This window comes from Ammospiza caudacuta, chromosome 6 (genome assembly GCF_027887145.1).
Source record: "Ammospiza caudacuta isolate bAmmCau1 chromosome 6, bAmmCau1.pri, whole genome shotgun sequence".
In the NCBI taxonomy this organism is placed as follows: domain Eukaryota; kingdom Metazoa; phylum Chordata; class Aves; order Passeriformes; family Passerellidae; genus Ammospiza; species Ammospiza caudacuta.
In genome coordinates this window covers 54,100,287-54,120,199 of record NC_080598.1, presented here as the reverse complement: position 1 = coordinate 54,120,199, position 19,913 = coordinate 54,100,287, and the positions used below count along the sequence as shown (strand labels likewise).

At 46.1% G+C, this 19,913-nt stretch overlaps 1 protein-coding gene across 1 annotated transcript in view; it reads right to left on the bottom strand.

The window, feature by feature from the left end:
* YY1 (YY1 transcription factor) overlaps positions 1-8,115 on the bottom strand; it is a 30,347-nt gene extending 22,232 nt beyond the window's left edge. Inside the window, exon 1 of the mRNA XM_058806286.1 lies at positions 7,137-8,115. Within this exon, the coding sequence (XP_058662269.1) occupies positions 7,137-7,833 (697 nt within the window). The 5' untranslated portion in view covers positions 7,834-8,115. The remainder of the gene's footprint in view (positions 1-7,136) is intronic.
* Positions 8,116-19,913: the final 11,798 nt, after the last annotated feature.

The window sequence follows — 19,913 nt, the reverse complement described above, 5'->3', positions numbered from 1 at the left end:
AAACTAAAGGTGACACCTTCTCTGTGGTGTAGACTGGGATGAGATCAGCTGCCCTCAACGTGGCCATTTCAACAGCTACCTAGAATGTGCAGTTTGACTGTTTGATGGCATTCATAACACAGACAAGTCTTCATTTCCTGCCTCACATCACATGAGTCAACTAGGAAATTCTGTATACATTCTTTAAGATGTTCTTTCCTTCCCTAGCACAAAGGTTTGCTATTCCACAGTGCTTTCTTGCTATTTGAGGACCAAACTGAAAGCCAGCCTTCAGTGGCTTTACTTCCCAAAAGCCTGCCAACAGAAGTCAATTCCACAGCTATATAATTCCACAGACTACTGGAGCAAAACACAAAAAGCCTATAAACATATTGCTTGGGTAGAATAAAACATAAGAGAAATTATTGTTTAGTATCTTAACAGTTATATGAAAATAAAAAAAAAAAAAAACACCACATTTTCCTATAACAAAAAACTGCATCTCTACAGCAGCACACACTTCCAAATACAAATTTAAACCAAAACAAAAAATACAAAACAGTTACCTTGAAGTGTAATTTCTGAAAAAGTAGCAGCAGACTTCAGTACCACTTTAGTATCATGACCATCGTGTGACATTATCAGGTCGTTGGGAAAACAAAACAACACCACAGCACTCATGCTGCCCCTTCACTGAGAGGAGCACAAGGGGACAGGGCCAGCACAACTGAGCCAACCCCAGGGGTTTCTTTTGAGAAACCTCCCCACTTTTTTTGGAGGAAGTCTGGAAATGGAAACATTTTACCAATGCACAAATTTACTTTGTTTGTGATGGCCTATCAACCTGGACGAGGCAGCTCAAAGTCTGGAGGGTAAAGGGCAAGCAAACTTTCACTCAGGCTGAACTGATCATTCTCACTGCTAACTGGGCAAGTTAACTGTTTGCTGGTTTTTGTGTTCAAGCAAGTCCTGATGGCCACTATAGGCAAATTACCTCCCCCTTTTCCTCTCATGAAGCATCACAGAATCAAACATACTGCATCCAAAGCAGAGCAAAACACAACCCTGAAATTACAGTGACATCTCTGGATGCCACCCATGTGAGTTATGTACAGACAGAGCCATGGAGCCAGTCAGGTAAAGGAAATGAAGTACTATATATGTTGTCTGATCTACTTTGTTTTGTCCCTTAAAACCACCTGAGAGTAGAGCAGACTCAAATATAAGGCATTTGGCTGAAGCACTATTCTTACAGATCCAATGCAGCTTTCTGTAATGAACTTGGAACACAATTTTAATGGCCTCCCCCTACATCCTTCCATGCCAACTTGCATTAAGGTCTTGCATTGCATACTTAGTCTAAACTGGGCTGTTCAAGACACCTTTTCAGGACAAACCCTAACACACCTTCATGTTCAGTGTCCTTCCATCTCCATGACTCTCACTGCCCCCTACATATGGGCAACACACATATTGAACCAGATCCACTTAGACCTTCCAAAGCAAGGATGTCAAACATTCTGCTAACATCAGTGAAAGTTCAGGGTTTAGCCAGTTGTGTCTTTTCACCACTGGAGAAACAACCTGAAGTTTTGAGAGAACCAAGCCCAAGTACTGAACGCAGTAGGAAGAACCAAGATTACTGGAATGAAACTAGTAACTCCATGCAAGAAATCAATAACAAATCATGGTAGAATCTGCTTCCCAATAATTTATTGATCACATCTTGCTCCTATTACCACAATTTCTCCATCTCTTACAGCCCTTCTATTACACAGAAAAATCCACCCACCTTGGAATCCCATTATTTTGTGCATTTCTTGAGTTGCAGCTGACAACTCTGGAACTCCCCAACTTACTAAGATGACCCTCTTAACTCTCAACCCAAGAAGCTCTGTCATTATTTTTTCCTCAGTTTTATTCTTGATTTTATCTAAATTGCCAAATCTCTGGCCATCCTCCTCCTCTATTACTGAGCAGGGAGAACACATTGTTGTTCAATGAGTTTTCATCTGAGGAAAACAGGGTGCAAAAGAGAACTTTCGAGATACACCTGGTAGCAAAGCAATGACACCTCATCCTACAGCTTTTTCCTCAAGGCACCAAATTAAAAGACATTCTACTCAGCCACTAAAAGGATGAACATTTAAGCTTAAAATATGATCACACAGTTAAACACGTTTGCTTTTAGGAACAGCTGAGAAGCAATTACAGGATAAAGGATGTATTCGGCAGCTGTGCAGTACCAAGGCACTGTGGTAACAGCTTGGTTATTGCTACCACATTGCAATCTCCTCAGGCAAATTAGTTCATTGGTCATGTTTGGAAGCAAAGAACTGTAATTAGCTTGTTAAATAATACAGTTATTTAGCAGACACTTCTGAATGTTAAAATTCCATTTTGCACAGTATGTCATTTTTTAACCTAAACGGCTGCTAGGTTACTTTCCTTCTGACGTGCCTTGCACACAGATGGAGAACAGGTTCTTCTTTCCCTGTGTCACCCATCTCTTATTTCACACCACTGAGACATGAACTGACAAAACCAGTGCATATATCAACAGTCATCATCTGACTTCAGCACTTATGGGACTGTGCTGCAGCACTGTGACCTTCGGAATGGTCAGCACAGGAGTGGCTCGAGTGCCCCAGGGAAGGTCCAACAGCAAGTCAGTTAATTTGCTGCCTAGCCCACCTTCAGACTACAATCCTCTGAGTCATTCTAGATGGTGATCCGCATTCGTGTATTTCACTTTCAAAACTGAAAATGCATTTAAAACAAACACAGGGAACAGTCTACCTTATCACTGGAAAAAATGTCAGGGCAGAATCAATGCTTACAGCAGAAGCTTGTATCATTGTCTTAATCAGAGCCAGAAACAGATTGTCATCTTAATATTTTAAACCAGAGAATCACTTTCTGCCTCCATTATAACAAACTTTGTAAGAAGGTCATTACCTATCTGTCATTGCAAAGCATTCTGGCCATCCTTGATACAGCCCCACAACTGAACTGACTCATTTATCATTTATACTACATAACACAACTGGTCAGACAGCAGATGGTTATTTTTCTCAACCCTGCAATCTGATCAAGTAAAATGAAAACCTTTCTATTTTTTGAGTCATTGAAAGTTTAACAGATTTTGAAGAACCTTCTAGAAATCCAATATGAACTCCCAAACTTCCAAATAAGGATCCACAGCACAGGCTTCCTGTATTATCAAAAATAATTTCCAAACCATACATGTAACTTCTGTGTCTTTGTCTTTTCCATCTAGGGATGGGACACTTGAGCAGTTTAACATCTGTGGGCAATATTTGATTGTGCTACTTCAGTTTGCAGACTATGCTTACAAATAACAGTTTAAGCCAACACCTATTTCAGGTTTGGAAGCTTGACAGAGGCATTACCTAGAAGATGTAGTTACACTAATCCATTTTTTCGCCTTTGAATTTAAGCCCCAATTGCTTGAAATTTCCAGCATTTGGTGCAAGCAGCATTTAAGCACCACCTTCCCAAATGTTCCTGCATGCAAGAATCAGTTTTGCAAGCACCATCTGACAAAGTGATTTCTCACGATCCTTCCCCTCCCCCTTCACTATTGTGCACCCAACCTGGAAAAATTCACTAAAGACAATGATTCAAGCTAAATGCAGCAAAGATACAAATAAATTCCACTTGATAAGAACAATTTTTCTAGTTCAAACTGGGGTGTCTCACTGGATTACATGCAATTGAACTATATGCAATTTTCTGATTCATGTGTTTGATATAAAGTAAACACACTACAGGAACATGACTGAACTATCCACCATATGCCCTCTTCAACCCTTTCAGAAATGCACCTTCATTCACTTCTTACTTTCATGAACACATGAAGAAAGACAAATAATTGTATTCTTAAGAACTGAAAAGCTGATCTGAACTAGAACTAGGCACTCATGTTTCAAACTAAACACTTTAATCATGGGTCACAAGTTTGATATCACCATAGATACCAAGGTGATAAGAGAAGTTATGCTAAGTCCAAATTGTTGCCAACAACAGTGCTGCAATTTCTAAGAAACCACATAACAAGACAAGGATTCAGTAGTCCCCTTTAGTCATATTGCTATATATTTCACAGATTATTTCTACACATTTCAAGAGGAGCTACAAGACATGTTGTACACATTTATGGAAAAAGATTTATGATTGGTTAATTTTAGTACCACCCCTGTACAAGCCAATGTAGTAGCACCAGCAAACAGTAACAAGGAATTAATTCACATTGTCTTCCCACACTGTAGTGAGCAAAGTGTCCTTCTTCCCAATTCAAAATCCCATGCACAGCAATATAGGGCTCACTGTTTTGCCCTGATGCATGGCCTATTTATCACTTGTCTTTTGATTAACTTTTCATTTAGCTTTTAAAACAGTCAACTGAATCAGTGTGCAAGCAAATCTTTAATTATGTCAAAACACAGATTCAAAGCTACTATATTTCTTCAAAATAAAGTCGCTTGATTCTTTAGGGAAACTTTAGAACTACCCTTTTGCAAGCCAGTGATTCTAGGTTTTTTTGGCATTTATTTATTTTGAGGTTTTTGGGGGGGAGGGTAGTGAGGTTGGGTTTTGTGGGTTTTTTTTGGTTTGGGTGTATATCCCTCTGCCTCAAGTTTTGTTTCTTTTTCAATTTCTCGGGCAACAATTCAGCCTCTGATGTTTCAGGAAAAAGAGGCAATTTTTTTTAAGAGAGGAAAAAAAAAATCCCCAGCATTTGACCACATCAGACCCCTTTAAATAAATAACCTGCATATGAGGTGTAAGAGCCTGTCCAATACTCTCAGGAAAACTTCACAACACTCTCAGCTGAGCACGTTTTTACCAAGGCTGTTTGAAGCTGGAGGGTGGAGCCTGCATGCACAAAGGGAGGGGAGGTCAAACTTTTTCCCTATGTTTTTGATTTTGTTTTTGGAAGGGCATTTTTTGGCCAAGTCAAATCAGACTAGGTGTTCTTTATTGTTCTGCATCATGGGTACAACTTAGTTAAATGTAGCAATGCAATTCAATGTCCAGTAAATTAAAAGTGGGTATCATTCCTACGGAGCTCCATGGTCATGCTCCTAACCAAGAAAACCACCAAAATCAATAAGGCTACCCCTGATATAAAAGCTGTGTATGTGGGCAGAGAAGCAAATGTATTGATTATACACATGCTTCACTTTGGCCAAGTAATAATTAGCATGCAGTCCTAAGGAAACATCCTAGCAGGCTCTCCGAATTTGCGAGTGCAAATGCATGCTAGAAATTGTCGATTGATCTCAGCAAGGTCCTGGATCCTGCCAGCTCATGAGTCATACAGCCACTTGCATTCAGCTACCTCCAGCAGCTTCCACAAGCCAGCACGCTATATTAGTTTCTATTATCTTTTATCTTTCTTGGATGGTCAGTTCTAATGAAACTACTAGCAAGGGAATTTATTCCGTTTCATACAGTGATACAGAAGCACACAGAACACCATCCTAACTAAATAGTATACAGAAAACTCTTCATCAAGAAGAAAAGAACTTCAATCAAACTCACTGGGTTGTCGACTGACATGCCAATAGTGTCAGGTAACTCTGTGAAACTTGCTAAAGTAGTCACCTGTATTTAAAAAGGGAGCAAAAATCCATTGCACTGTGTTTTCCATCTTTTCAGGCAGGAGAACTCAGTTGTCCAATACACCTTTCCTTCCACAGCGCCCTTTCTAACAACTTCTAGTCATTTGCAAGCATCACAGAGTACAAACATTTTCGACTACATCAAAAGCTTCAAGAGCTTCAATCTTTCCAGACTCCTTCTAAAAAATTCGAAAGAGCATAAAAATTATAATATGGAAGACGGATTACCAACTTACTATTCAATAAACACCCACCAATTTACATATTACATGAACCGTATTATTCGACCTCTTTTTTTCACATTTACGTAACATATGGACAGAACTCTGATCACGAAGCATTGCTGCCGGCAATACATTTTTCTAAAAATTAAAAAAAGAAATAAAGTGGGCAGGGCAGGTGCATGTCAGCTTTACTCCAAGCCCCACAGATACTTAACACCTTCACGAAATTTTACTGCCTTTAGAAGACACTCCTACACACACACACACGCACAAAAAATCCTCAAAAAACACAATCCCCCACGACAAGGTCTCCCTGTGCCTACTTATAAAGCTTATTTAAAGCTCCAGACCCAGCCGAGGAAAAGCCCGACGGTTTCCGAGCGCCAGGCAGGCACTGCCCCGTTTCTGCCCGCGGCTCCCAGGCACGGAGGTCAGCCCGGGGCCGCCCCCGGCCGTCCCCCCCGGCCCCCTCGGGCTCCCAAGGGCCGCTCGTTTGCGGCCGCCCCCTCGGCGGCGGCGGGAGGCGCGGGCAGCCCCGCGGGGCCGAGGAGCCGCTTCCCCCCGCCGGCACGGCAGGCTCCGGCCGGGGAGGCCCCACCCACCGCGGCGGGCCGGGGCCGGCGGCCCCCGGGCGAGCTGTACACGGTATTTCGGGCTTCGCCGCCCCCGGGCCGGGGAGCCGCGGGGTCGGGGCGGGAGAGTTTTCGCTCGCACATCGCGGTCACGGCCCGGCGCACACGCCTCAGCCGCGGGGCGGGAGGGACGCGAGCGGAACGGCAGGCGGGGAGCCGGGGAGGGGCGGCGGGACAGGACACGGGGGAGAAGGAGGACAGAGGGCGGCGGCGGCCGGGGGAGGGGAGGGAGTGCGAGGGGCAGGCGCGGAGCGGGCCCCGCGGGGAGCGGCGGCGGGGCGGGGACGGGGGGAGCGCGGGGAGGTTCGCCCCGCACCCCGCCTCCCCCTGCTGCAGAAACTACGCCATTGCGGCCTGGCCCGGGAGCCGGCGGCGCTGCCGCCCGCCCGCGCACCCCCCGCCGCCGCCATCTTGGCGGCCGCCGCCATGTTTGCCTCCTTCCCCCCGCCGCGGCCGGGCAGGAGCGGCGGCGGCAGCGCAGACCCCGCCATCTTTTCGGGGAGCCGCCATACTTGCCCTGGCGATGAACATGGCGGCGCCCATCGCACACATCAAAACATGGCCTCCCTTCAAAACAAAACTGTCCCGGCCGCACCGCGCGGCCGCCGGCGGGGCCCGCGGCCCAGGGAGGGAGGGGTCCGGCGCGCACTTACCCGAGGCCCACATGGTGACCGAGAACTCCCCCTCCAGGGTCTTGATCTGCACCTGTTTCTGCTCCCATTTCCTACCGCCGCCGCCCTCGGCCCCGCCGCCGCCTCCCCCGCTCAGGTAACTCTTCTTGCTGCTCTTCTTGCCGCTGCCGCCCTTCTTAACGCGGCCTCCTCCGCCGGCCGAGGAGGAACCGCCGCCTCCGCTCTTGCTGCCGGCGGCGGCCACAGTGACCAGGGTCTGCTCGATGTACTCGTCCTCTCCGGCGGGGGCCGGCACGGGGATGAGGATCTGGTCCTCGAACCCGTCGTCGGCCCGCAGTCCGTCCGAGTCGTCTCCCCCCACCACCTCCTCGCGGGTCTGCACCAGGATCACCTCCTGGTGGTGGTGGTGCAGGTGGAGCTGCCCCCCGCCGCCACCGGCCGCGCCGCCGCCCGCTCCGCTGGGGTCCCCGTCCGACACCAGCGGCTGCAGCGCGATCATGGGCTGGTGGTGGTGGTAGTGATGGGGCGGGTGGTGCGGGCCGCACTCCTCGCAGCACTCATCCTCCTCCTCCTCCTCCTCGTCCTCCTCGCCGCCCACCACGGTGGTCTCGATGGTCTCCACCGGGATGGTCTCCACCTCGATCTCGTGCAGCTCCACGATCTCGGCCGGCATCTCTGAGCCGTCCGTGGCGATGTACAGGGTGTCTCCCGAGGCCATGGCGGGGCGAGGGGAGGGAAAGAGAGCTCCGCGGGCGGCGAGGGGGCTCCGGTCCGCTCCCCTCGGCGGATGGTGGGGCTCGGGCTCCTTTCGCCTGCCCTCCTTCTCCTCCTCCTCCCCCTTCCACACAAACACCAGCGCCTCGCAGCCAGCGACAGGCAGGCAGGGAGGGAGGGAGGAGGGAGGGAGGCAGCACCGCCAAATCCCGGCCGCGCTCCCTCGCGAGACTTCCGCCGCTGCCGCCGAGACGGACCCCAGCCCCGGAGGCGGCTGCCGCCGGACTCGCCCCCCCCCGCCGCCCGCCGGCCAATGGCAGCGCCCGCCGCGCCCAGGCGAGAGAAGCGGCCAACGGGGGCGCGCCGTGCTGCAGCGCCCCGCCCCCTCTGCCCCTCCTCGCCCTATCGCGGAGCGCTGCGAGCGCGGGGCGCACCTCCCGGCGCGGAGCAGCCAATTGGCTCGCGGCGCCGTCTCCGCCCCGCCCCGCGCGGAAGCGCCGCCCCGGCCCCGCCGCCCGCGCGGGCCCCGCAGCTCCGTGCGCGCTCGCGGCGGTGGCCGGGCCGGCGCCGCCAGGGGGCGCCGGGGCCGCGCGGCCGTTAACGGGCGGGGCCGGGGCGGCTCCGCCGGCGGGCGCGCGCCGGGCCCCGGGCCCGTGTCCGGGCGGGGCCCCGCGGGGAGCGCGGGCCGGCGGCGGCGGGGCCGTTTCCCCGCCCGAGCTGAGGGACGGGCGAGCGCCGAGCTGTGGCTGAGCCTTGGGACGTGGGCAAGGTCGGCGCGTTTGAGTGTTTCGGCTGAGCTGTTATCGGCACGTGGGAATCTTTCCCTCTCCTCCCTTTATTCCACTTAGAAAGCCCTTTGGAGGGCGGTGTGTTCCCCGTCGCCGTGGACGGACACTCCGGGGCTTGCGGAGCGCCCGCTCCCGGTGCCGCCGGCAGCCCGGCCCGAAGGCGCGGCCGGGGGCGATCAGCGGCCGGGCGCATGAGCTCGCTTAGCGAGAAACAGCGTTTAAAATAAGTGAAGCGTTGCAGTTCAATCACCGCACGAAATTCCAGTGCGTGAAGTGATCCCCTCATTTAAACTACCAAGTGTAGGTATTCGCCTTAGTTATTAACACACCTCTCCGTCCCCGAACCTTTCCGACAGCCACACAGCAGTTCGTGCCTTGCGAACGCAGCAGCTCCGCGCTCCAGTCACGCTCCACTTCCTTCCCCTTCTGCCAGCTGCTGCAGGACATCCCTTCCTTACCCCATCAGGGAACCGCAGCGTGCAGAGGTGCCGAGGGAAAAGTAGCACTCGTGAGCGTGTTTGGTTATTGGCTTTGCAGGGGGTCAGGAGCAGAATTTGCAAAGAAGCAGCTGCCTGTCTTGATGTGAACGAGCAGATATCATGGGTAGGAGATGTGGACTGAGTAATTGTAAAATGTTCTCTACAGGCGGCCAGGAGTCCTTCAAAGGGACTGTGTTATCGTCAGTCAGACATTAATGTGCTGGTGGCTCTACAAGTATGTTCATCTTTTAAAAAAGGAAGTCTTGGATTATACAAAGTAAATTAGTACCACTGAAAGTGAGGGTTTTAAAACAAGTCTCACAGGCCTTTTGTACTCAGGGCAAGATTATCTCCTCTTCCTTACTCCTCCTTTTTTTCCAGCTGTTATATCACTTTTCCTTCCCTTTTCCCCTCTGCACTACAATTGCAGGTTTGCCTCATAAGTATTTCCAAGGCTGCTGCAAGTATACATTCCATTGTAACCTTCACTTTACTCTCAGTGCACCATTGCTTTGTTTGCTCATATCCCAAGTTGCCACAATATAAAAACCGATTAAAAGTTCCTGCTAATAAATACTTTCTTTTTCTAACTCATCATCAAGGACTTTTTTCTTCTACCTCCTCATCAAGTGTTCTCCAAGTTAGTCTAGTCCAAGTCTCAAGACACCAGTACTGAGCTTTGCCCTACTGATGAGATTAGGAAATACTTTCCTAGTAACTATTAGAAATAGCAACAAATTTACTTGCAGAGATGTGGAATTTCCTTCTCTCCAGTCATGCTCAGCACTCCCATTTTAACGAACTACAAGATGTAGTTTATCATGGCAAAATTCTCACAAACTGAAAGGCTGTTTTTAGATCCTGTAAAGAGATTTCCAGAACTCTGCATATAAATTTTGCCTCTCTGTTTATAGCTGGAAGGACAAGTGTACCAGCGTGGGAAAAATGGTTCTGTAGCTTTTAAGAACAAGATTTCAAAATTAGAATGAAGTCTCTCTAGTCCCTTCATAAAAGTTACATGTAATAAAAAAAAAAAAGAATGGTGAGTCATTATGGTATACTTTTCTATTTTTTAGGAGAAATACATCACTCAGTTATACTTTATATTCTAAGCCTGGATAGAGAAAATAATCATGTCTACCTACATGTTAGACATGCACTCAGTCCTGCTCTTGAATTCCCATCAGAGCTGACATTGGCATCAGAGCACCTGGGACTGGGCCTGAGTGGATTATTTTGGGTGAAGGGGTTTTTTTTGGTTAGTGTAAATGAGCTTTGTCAAATACGAGAACAAAGTCACAAGTCTCTCTTGGTTATTGAGATAAAATTTTTGGTTCAGGTCAGCGATAATAGTTAAATAATATTGCACAACCTTGTTTCATTTTTGTGGTTTCCTTTTTTTCTCACTGCAAGCAATTATATAATTTCAGAAAAGGCATTTTCAAGTTTGTAAGTATCACAACCACCACATTTTAATTGTGTTCTCTTTATCCTGAATGAGATGATCTGCTTAACTTACATTATTTTCCATTAACAGCTTGACTAAAAAATACAGCAACAAGGAAAAATAAAGACCTGAAAGCTGCCGAATGAAAAGGTGTTTAAAAGAAAACTTTGTCCCCTCTCCAAATAGCAGCAGAATTTTTCCCCTTATTAATCTCTTATCTTCTTGCCCTATGCTCCCCATTTTGCTCCCCATGCTCAGAATCCAGTTTGTTTCCTAGAAACATTTAAAAAGCAAGGCATAAAAAGGTTTGATTTTAAAAATGTAAACCATCCATTTGAAATAAAAGTTATTTTTAAGCATCTCTAACAAATGTTTAGGAATATGTATTTTTATATTCTGTTATATTATTCTGTAAGCTCTGGATGCTCTGGATTTAGCTGTTTTATTGTGGGGGGGAGAGGGTGAGGGTGTTTTTCCCTGGTTTCTTCCCTAAAATCTGCTGCAGGAAACTGTATTCCACCATCAGTCTGCAGAAACCAGATTTCCACTTTTCACGTGCACACACCCACCAGCACTGTTTTATCTCCACTCTCTGTTCTTGCCACTGCAGAATTCCTGGTAGTAGTTTCAGGTGCCAAGCACACCTGACTGAAAGAACAAAATGTCATGGGTTTTCTCCTGACAAACCCAGCTTCTGCTGTCCTCACAGCTTCCTTTCTTTTGGATTGAACTGACTCACATACCTGCTTTTCTTAGCACTGCAATGTGCAGGGAAAACCTCAGGATTCAAAGAGATGGCAACTTCAAAGCCAGCACAAACAGTGTAGTAGTTCTGTACAGAAATCATTTTGACAAGTTAGAAAGCTACAGGTTACTGAGAAGAGAAGTCACCTCTGTTCTTTTTGCTGCAATGCTGTAAAGAAAGTAGTGCCATCCACATTTACCTGAGCCGGTACCATGCACAGGAAAAGGAAGGCAGGAGAGGAAGGAAAAAGAAAACAAGATTCATGCTCTCAAAGACATTTCTTACCCCTCTGAACTTCCTTCCTTCAGCTTTTAGCTTTTACATGTACTTGGCATGAAGTACTACAGAAGATTGTATCTGCTGGGTTTTCATTTTAGGGTGAGGAGGTACATCTGTGTAAGGAGTAGAAAGTTCTGCAGGCAGGTTATGCCACCATGTGCACTGATGGCATACAAGGACAATTTGAAAAATCACATTTTGTTTCAATTAACCCCAGAGAATTCTGAGCTGAATGAGAGACATTGACTTTCTCAGTTTCACAGGATCACAGAACAGCAGAGCTGAGATTGCAAGGGATTTCTAGATAAATTCTAGTCCAAGCCCCAGCTCAAAAGTGGGGTCAAATGGAGCAAATTGTTCTGAGTTGTGTTCAGCCAAGCTGTTATTATCTCCAATAATGGTGATTCCACAGCCTCTCTGGCCAACTTGTTCCCATGTTTGACTGAAAGAAACTCTTCTCTTATGTTCGATGAAAACTGTCTGTATTGCCAATTTGTGCCTGTAGCCTAATGTCCTTTCACTGGGCACCACTAGAACAGTTAAATTTTTCTTTTTAATTTTAAATTTTATTTATAATTTTATTTTGCAATTCCTGGAGTGCTTAAAGCATTTGTTAAATGCAGAATACCTGAAGAGAAATCAGCAGTGTTGCTCATAGCACAAGAACATATAGGGTGCTTGGGGCATTGCAGCACCATGGTTTGGGAGAACTCTTTCAACCCATCTCTCAGATATGCTCAGTGTAAGTTATCTCCCTACATATATATATATATAATGCACCATATATGTGATCAGCAGATAATGGTCAGTATTGAACATCATTAGCCCCTCTTATCAATATTATGCTTTTATTCTTGTGCTTTTTTTTTTCTGTGGAGAACTCATTGTTTGCAGCTTCCAGAACCACAGCTGCCACTGCTGTACAGTCCAACTTTGTGTGTAGTATCTGGTTGTGTGATGTTTGTATGAAGAGCTGTTTCTTGTTTCATACTACAGAACTAATTGTCCTAACCCTTATCTCAGCTGCACCTAGCCCAAACTAGGTAGCTCTTCTTTTGAAAATGATTACTTGGCAAATACAGAAGTCTGCTGTATTTTAAGAAAAGGAAGGTCACACAAGCCAAGTTAATCTTTCACAAAGTACAAGTGAGTTAACAAAATGATCAATGCTTGTTTTCTAAATATTGGAGTAATTTTTTGTAGTTTTTTTTTTTTTTTTACTGTTATTCCTACGGTCCTCATTTTATACCAAAACAAAGGGAACACATTTAAAGTGTGAAACTTGTGAAATAAGTGAGGTTTTCACAGCCAGCATCTACAGCCTTCTCTCTTGCCTCCAGCCAGGTTAACACACCCTTTTCCTGATTTGTTTCACCCAGCCTTTCAAATTCACTGATTTGGAAAATTCTGATATCCTATTTTTCCTTCTCACACAAGCTATTTGCCTAATGTTTAAGAAAAAAAGAAAGATCAGCCCTCCCATTGTAAGCCAACACTGATCACTAAACTGATAATTTTTATATATCTAGTTAAATATGTGGCATGGATAGCTTTTAAGATATTTCTTGCTCTTGTGTAAAGACCAGATAGAAAGTCACTCACTGGAGGAAAAGAAAATGAGTAGTTGGTAATAAAAGGCACTCTTGTTAACACTTGTTAATGACTTATCTAGGACTAATGAATAAGTCCTGCCAATTCAAGATAGCAGGTTTTCCTTGTTATCTTCATCTAGAATGGCCTATTAATCAATGAAAGCAGAAGTCTTGAAGGAAAAAAAATAAAAAAACCCCAAAACCTAACTCAGGAGGAAATTTAAACTGGAGTTTACAATGCCATTAAAATAATTCACTAGGTAAAGTGCTAATCAGCTGTGCCATCTTTCCAGAGTCCTTGTGCTAGCTCTTTGCAGCTCTGCAGGAAATGTGGTTTTAACTTTACCTTTATAGTCCTTCATAATGTATCCTCCTTCATAACTTAGCTTCCTCATCTCCAGCTGATCTGATATTACTGTCACCATGCCTGGCTTTATGGCCCACTAGATTCTGCTACAAATGTCATTGTCCTCTCTCCTCGGATTGCCAATTAAACATGAGGGAAATCCCTGATCCCAGTTTGTGTATGGACTCCTACCAAACCCATGTAAAGCTTCATTATGAGCATAAGGTTCTGCTTGCTAACCACGACTAGAAACAAGCAGTGAACTCTGTGTTCACCTCTTTTCTCTGTTTCGCTTTCTGGTACTTTTAATAATTATTGTTTTCTTTGCTGTATCACATTCTACTACAGATTCCCCTCTTAGTAGCAAACCAAGCAGCTAACAAAGCTACACCAATTAATTTACTGAGCTTTATAGTGCTCTTCTACATTTCTGCTTGTGTTTTTGAGGCTGAGCACAGTGAGGAAGGATTTTCTCTCATCAGTCGTCTTGCAGAGTGATGGAGAGAGGGTTTGGAATGCCACCTTTCCAAACTAATTTCGAAGTTATGGTTATTAATCACCCCAGTTTCATTAAATAGGTTTTTGTTCTAAGGACAAGATCATAAAATTAAGTTTTTCTTGCCATATGAAAGGATACATGAATCAGTGCGACTAATCCAGAAACGTTTAGTCCTTTAATTATGAATGAAAAATACAAATAATTTTTATTGAGTTTTAAACCTGATGATAATAAATGAAGTTTTTGTCCTCCATTTCTGATTTCATGGCTGAGGGTATGAAGCTACCCTTCCAAAAATCCTCAGTCTTCACGAAGAAGTCATATTACACCAACATAGGACATGGGTGGACATATGAATAGTCTGTGTCTCACAAATTGTAGACAACCCAAAAAGCAGAAATTTCTGGGGAATGAATACCTGTTAGTTAAGCCAGCATGGAAGGATTTCACACCTTCCAGCACAGGCAATGTATATGAATGCGTGTCCTACCTGCTCACACTGCTCCCTGGGGCCAGAGAGCAAATCTGCAGCTCCTGTGGATGCTGATTGTCCTGCAAATAGCTGAGCTTCCTATCTCTTCTCCTGCATATGCATCCCCCTGGGTTACAGACCTGGTGCTGCAAAGTGTCAGCCCTCGGCTTCTACTGAAGTCCTCAGACAGATCTCAGTAGCACTAAGGAAGATGTAGCCCTAGAGTTAATATTACATTTTAAACGGAAAATAGATTGAAATTAACAAGGCTAAATAAAAGTAAATAAGGTATAATGTGCTACAAGGAAAGCCCAAGAGTAGCTTTTTTTTTGTTTTGTTTTGTTTTTTGTTTTGTTAAACCAACTTAGCTAGGTTTCCATGAGGAAATAAATATTGTGACTCAACTGACAGTTTGCTAAACTATGAGCAAAACCTTATATTCTTTAGGTATGGGCAAAGCTGATCAATGCTTTTTCTGCTGTGCTTCTACTAGAAGGATTTGTAACTCATCGGAAGAAAGATTGTAATTTTACTTTGAGAATTTATAGTCAAACCCTAGTCCATCTTGGAGGGTCTATATATGTGGCTACAATATAAACGCGAACTAAAAATATTTCTTAAAAATAAAAATAGACTGTGTGACATAATCTTTGGAATTCAGTGCAGTTTGTTATCAAAGTTGTTCTCCAACTGTTCCCTGCAGAGGTAATTCTTCCTACACATCCACCCTACATAACACACACAGCGAGACATTTTCAAGTGGCTTTTTTCTTCCTCTACTCAAAGTTTAGTCTCCCACTTCAAGAGGCTGAACAAGTACCCCTCTTAACCCCGTGTCACGCCTATTGTCAGAAGTGAGCTCAGCAGCACTGAGTTGAAAGGTTTTCAGTGAATCAGGTTGAAACCTGAGTATCGGGAATTACGTTTGGGAAAGCAGATCTGCGAGGGGGAGCTGCAGTCCAGCGAGCACCGCCAGACAGAGCAGCGAGTCCAGTGGGGTGAGCTTTCACAGAAGAGCGGCATCGATGGTTACAGGGGAAGAGGAGAGGTTTTCTTCAAGGAACCACGTTCTCTCATAATTCTGACAGCTTGTCCACAGTGAATCCCTTAGGTTCTCACACTTGGATAGGAGATTACAGACTTTGTTGTTACTTTTTGTGGTTTAAATTTTTGCTGTAGAATAGAAGCCTGGTTCCCACACTCCACTCAGGAGTTTGTGCAGGATGCGAAGCTTCCTGACATGCCCGGGATTGCAGCGATGGTGGCATAAGCTATCCATGGGGGAAGTAATTATGGTGTGTAACAACAAATACCTCTTGTGAGAGAAAGCAATTGCAAATCCTTTGGACAACATAAACCACTCCGTGGAATAAATGACTTTGTAGAAAGATTATGATTCTTTAGAAAAGAAAAAAAATGTATCACGAGAATAAATATTTATCTAGGAGAGGAAATTCTTTCTATGTGAATTCTGCAGGAGCGGTCTGTATATGTTATGTACCGGATCGCAGTGGTATCGTTAGTTGCCGCAGCCCCGCGTTTGTTAACCTCCAGACGAAACATTTTTAACTTCCTTAAGGACCTATTTCTAAAGGAAGCGAGAACACTCGAGCGCTACCAAACCAAGTCCGTCTCTCTTGCTTAGTGAGCCCTTCCTCAGGCACCCTTCCGGTGACCTCCGTTACCTCGGAGGGGCGGTGGGGCTTGGGGAAGAACGAAAGCGTGAACGAAGGCGGCAGAGCGGGGCTGGCGCGGAGCGGAGTGGAGCGGGGCGGGCGCGCAGCAGAGCGGGGCGGGCGCGGAGCGGGGCGGGACGGGCGCGGAGCGGGGCGGGACGGGCGCGGAGCAGAGCGGGGCGGGCGCGGAGCGAGGCGGGCGCGGAGCGGGGCGGGGCGGGCGCGGAGCGGGGCGGGCGCGGAGCGGGGCGGGACGGGCGCGGAGCAGAGCGGGGCGGGCGCGGAGCGAGGCGGGCGCGGAGCGGGGCGGGACGGACGCGGTGCGGTGCGGGACGGGCGCAGTCCGTGCCCGCACTGGCGGCGCACCGGCGGCAGGGGGCGCGCTGCGCTCGCGGTCGGGGCTCGGGGGGCGCCGGGGGCACCGGGGCGATCCCGGCTCCGCTCCCCGCCACGGGCGGGCCGGGATCGCTGCGGGCTCCGTGCCCTGCCTGCCGCGGAACTCTCCTTGGAGCCCTTGGAACCGCAGCCGCCCCCCGCCCCAGCTCCTCCTACGGCTCCCACACCTGCTCCTCAGTACCTTGGTTCGGTCAGTTCAGCTCTAGCATAGCGTTAACCCAATGGAAAGAGAAGTCCAGGGTGACCCCAGGAAGGGTCAGCACAGGTGAGATGGGAAAACAAACGAGGTCTTGTTGGCAAGTTGTTTCTCTTGAGCTTACTTCAATGTGGGCGTGTGCTGGCATGGCTCATCTACAAACTATGCTGCCTATGAAAATTTGACTTTGTTCAATGAAGTACGTCACATTGTAAATGTTGACGGTAGTTACATCAGGTCAGAGAGTGATACCCAATTCAAAATGACAGCAAAATCTTCAAGAAAAAGGCAAATATTATATCTATGGTTTTTTCTGGTAATGTAAGAAGGTCCAATTTATGCAGACAGAGAAGAAAGTAGGCAATGCAGTAACTGAAAGTACAAGTCTGTCATGGGACACAGAGCTTTTACTTCAGAGGAGAAACCAATTTATTTAGAGATAAAATTCCCAGGCAACTTTATTTTAGTTCCAGAACAACAATCTTAACCAAGATTAGTTGTTGGCAACCACAACAAGAAGAGTTAAGACCTGCACAGCAGGGCAGAATTAATATACCTCAAACTCCCAAGGCTGGCAGTAGTCACTAGTAGATGTATGCAGGTCTTCCTGCTGTATTTACTCTGTCACCTGTCCTTTCCATGGGCAGAAGGAAGTAACTGGGTTGCATAGCAAAAATAGATTCATGTTGGGAAGCCAGGTGATGGTGAAACACCTTTGAGTGAGGAAGGGTGAGTCTGCCTGGATGTGTGGAGCTGTGGACCAGTATGTCTTGCTTCAGAGCTGTACATCGTAGACCATGTCCACAGTGGAGCAAAGGATTTTTGTCTTTTTTACACTGGGATGCTGGAGATTAGTGTGATGTGTGCTTAAAACTATGTAAATTAGATATTTTGATGGTACCTTGCACAGAGTCACCAATTGTGCTCTTCCTCCTGAGTGTGTTAGGCATTTCCCTCAGCTAGGTTTCTCAGTAGTTCCCAGAAATCCCAAACAAGTATGGGAAATTAAATGAGAAAGGGGAGGCTACAGCTGAGAGAACCCAACCTGTGAAGCACATTTGAGCTGTGTAAAGGTGTAGTGACTTTGTGAATCTGTAGAGTTCACAGCCATTGCACTATTCATTAAAATCTATTAATGAATAGGCTATTATTGCTAGGTGCCATTAACCCCTCTCCCTCCCTTTTCCATTGTGAATGATTTTACTAGGGCGCTGTAAAACTAAGGATGCCAAGTGGTCAGAACTGGGTAATACTTTTGCTAATTCTAGAAGACGATCTAAAGCTGGTGATTCTTGTTTGTCTGGCGTCCACAATTACTCTTGAATTAGTATTATTTGTTTGGCTTTTTATAGACATATGAAGCATGAAGTTGTGTTCTCAAAACCAGATGCCAACTCACTGGAGACAGAAAAGTTTTCTGTTCTTCTTATGTGGTCAGGTTGAGTCCACAGTAATGAGCTACATGAAGGAGATGCTATTTGCCTACAAAGGAGATATTAAGTTTCCATGTGTAACTTACCACAATGCAATAGCACTGTCCTATTGGACAAGCCTTGGGGTGAAGTCATATTTGTTTTCTTTGTAACTGCATGGACTGCCTCACTAATTTCTTTTTTAGTCACCTTCAGCACCCATGAGCAGGAAGTGACAGAAGGGTGTCATCACATTTAGTGTCTTTGGCTTCTCCACGGGTACTGCCAACACACCAAAACATTTGAGCCAATTAAAGGTTTAGGCTGAGATACCCATGCATCTGCTCTCTGAACAATCCATTTATTCTGGAAACACGTTATACCCTTAACTTGGATTAACAGTCCCTTATCTGGGTTGGACCCTGCATCTTCATGGGCAAGCACCAAACTTGTGCTGGAGCAATAGTGAAGAAACCATTGTACCTACAGAGAGCTGAGCTGAAACAGCAAAATGGTTAAACTCCTGCTCTGGGTAAAACTGTTTCCTTTTACACCATAGTCCTTCCACTCAACCTGCTCTGCACCTTTCATCATTCAAGGGTTTACATTTTAAGTTGGAAGAGAGCATCCAAAGGAGGGCAACAAAGACAGTGCAGAGCCTTGAGGAGTAGCTGTATGAGGAGCTGCTGAGATCCCTTGGTCTGTTCAGCCTGGAGGAGACTGAGGGGAGACCCCACTGCAGTTACAACTTCTTCTTGAAGGGAAGAGGAGGGGCAGGCATTGATCTCTTCTCTGTGGTGCCCAGTGACAGGACTGGAGGGAAAGACCTGAATTTGTGTCAAGAGAGGTTTATGTTGGATGTTAGAAAAAGATTCTTCTCCCAGAGTGTGGTTGGGCAGGAACAAGCTCCCCAGGGAAGTGGTCAAAATACCAAGCCTGGCAGAGTTCGGATAGTGTTTGGACAATGCTCTTAAACACATCATGAGACTCTTGTGGATGGTCCTGTGCAGGGCCAGGAGCTGGATTCAGTGGTCCTTGTTTGTCCCTTCCAACTCAGCTTCTGTCATTTAGATAGGGGGAAAAAAAAAAAAAAAAAACTAACTAAAAAAAGCCTCCTAAAGTTTCCTAGCAGTCAAGTCAGGGTTTTGGGTTCGTGGGTTGTTTCATTGATGGTGGTTTTTAGCCCTTGGTGTCACTGTTCTACCAAGACATCTTAAATAGTTCCACTAGGCTAATATAAGAGGTGATAGTGTTGCCAGTGTTTATAGGCAAAAATTCCTCCTGAAAAATATTTACACCTCATATTTTCAAGGCTGCTTTTTTGTCCCTTTTAAGTTCCATCTGTAATAGGTATTTTTAAGGGTAGGATGGAATAGGGAATTCTAGAGACTTTCATATTGAAACAGAATAAAACAAAATTGGAGCTGATCCGCATGTGATGTTGTTGTTGGAAGGACTAATGATAGGGATAGGTATAATGAGTGAAGATGGATAGGAGGTCAGGTATGGACTTGCAAAAGAACATAGTAGAAACAAGGGCAGCACTTTAATTTTGGGTTTTGTGTGTAGAAACATCACTGTGTAACATGTAACTCTGTGAATCAGAGAGGCTAGAGGGGCTACCTTAGTTTTCAGGTTAGCAAGCCGTTTGCCTGGCTTTGTTACCAAGGTAGCAGCGAGATTTCCTGCTGCTCCAGCAGGGACAGTACCTGGGAAATGGGCCGCAGACTACCAGGAGTGAAGTGTTCTGCAGCCGA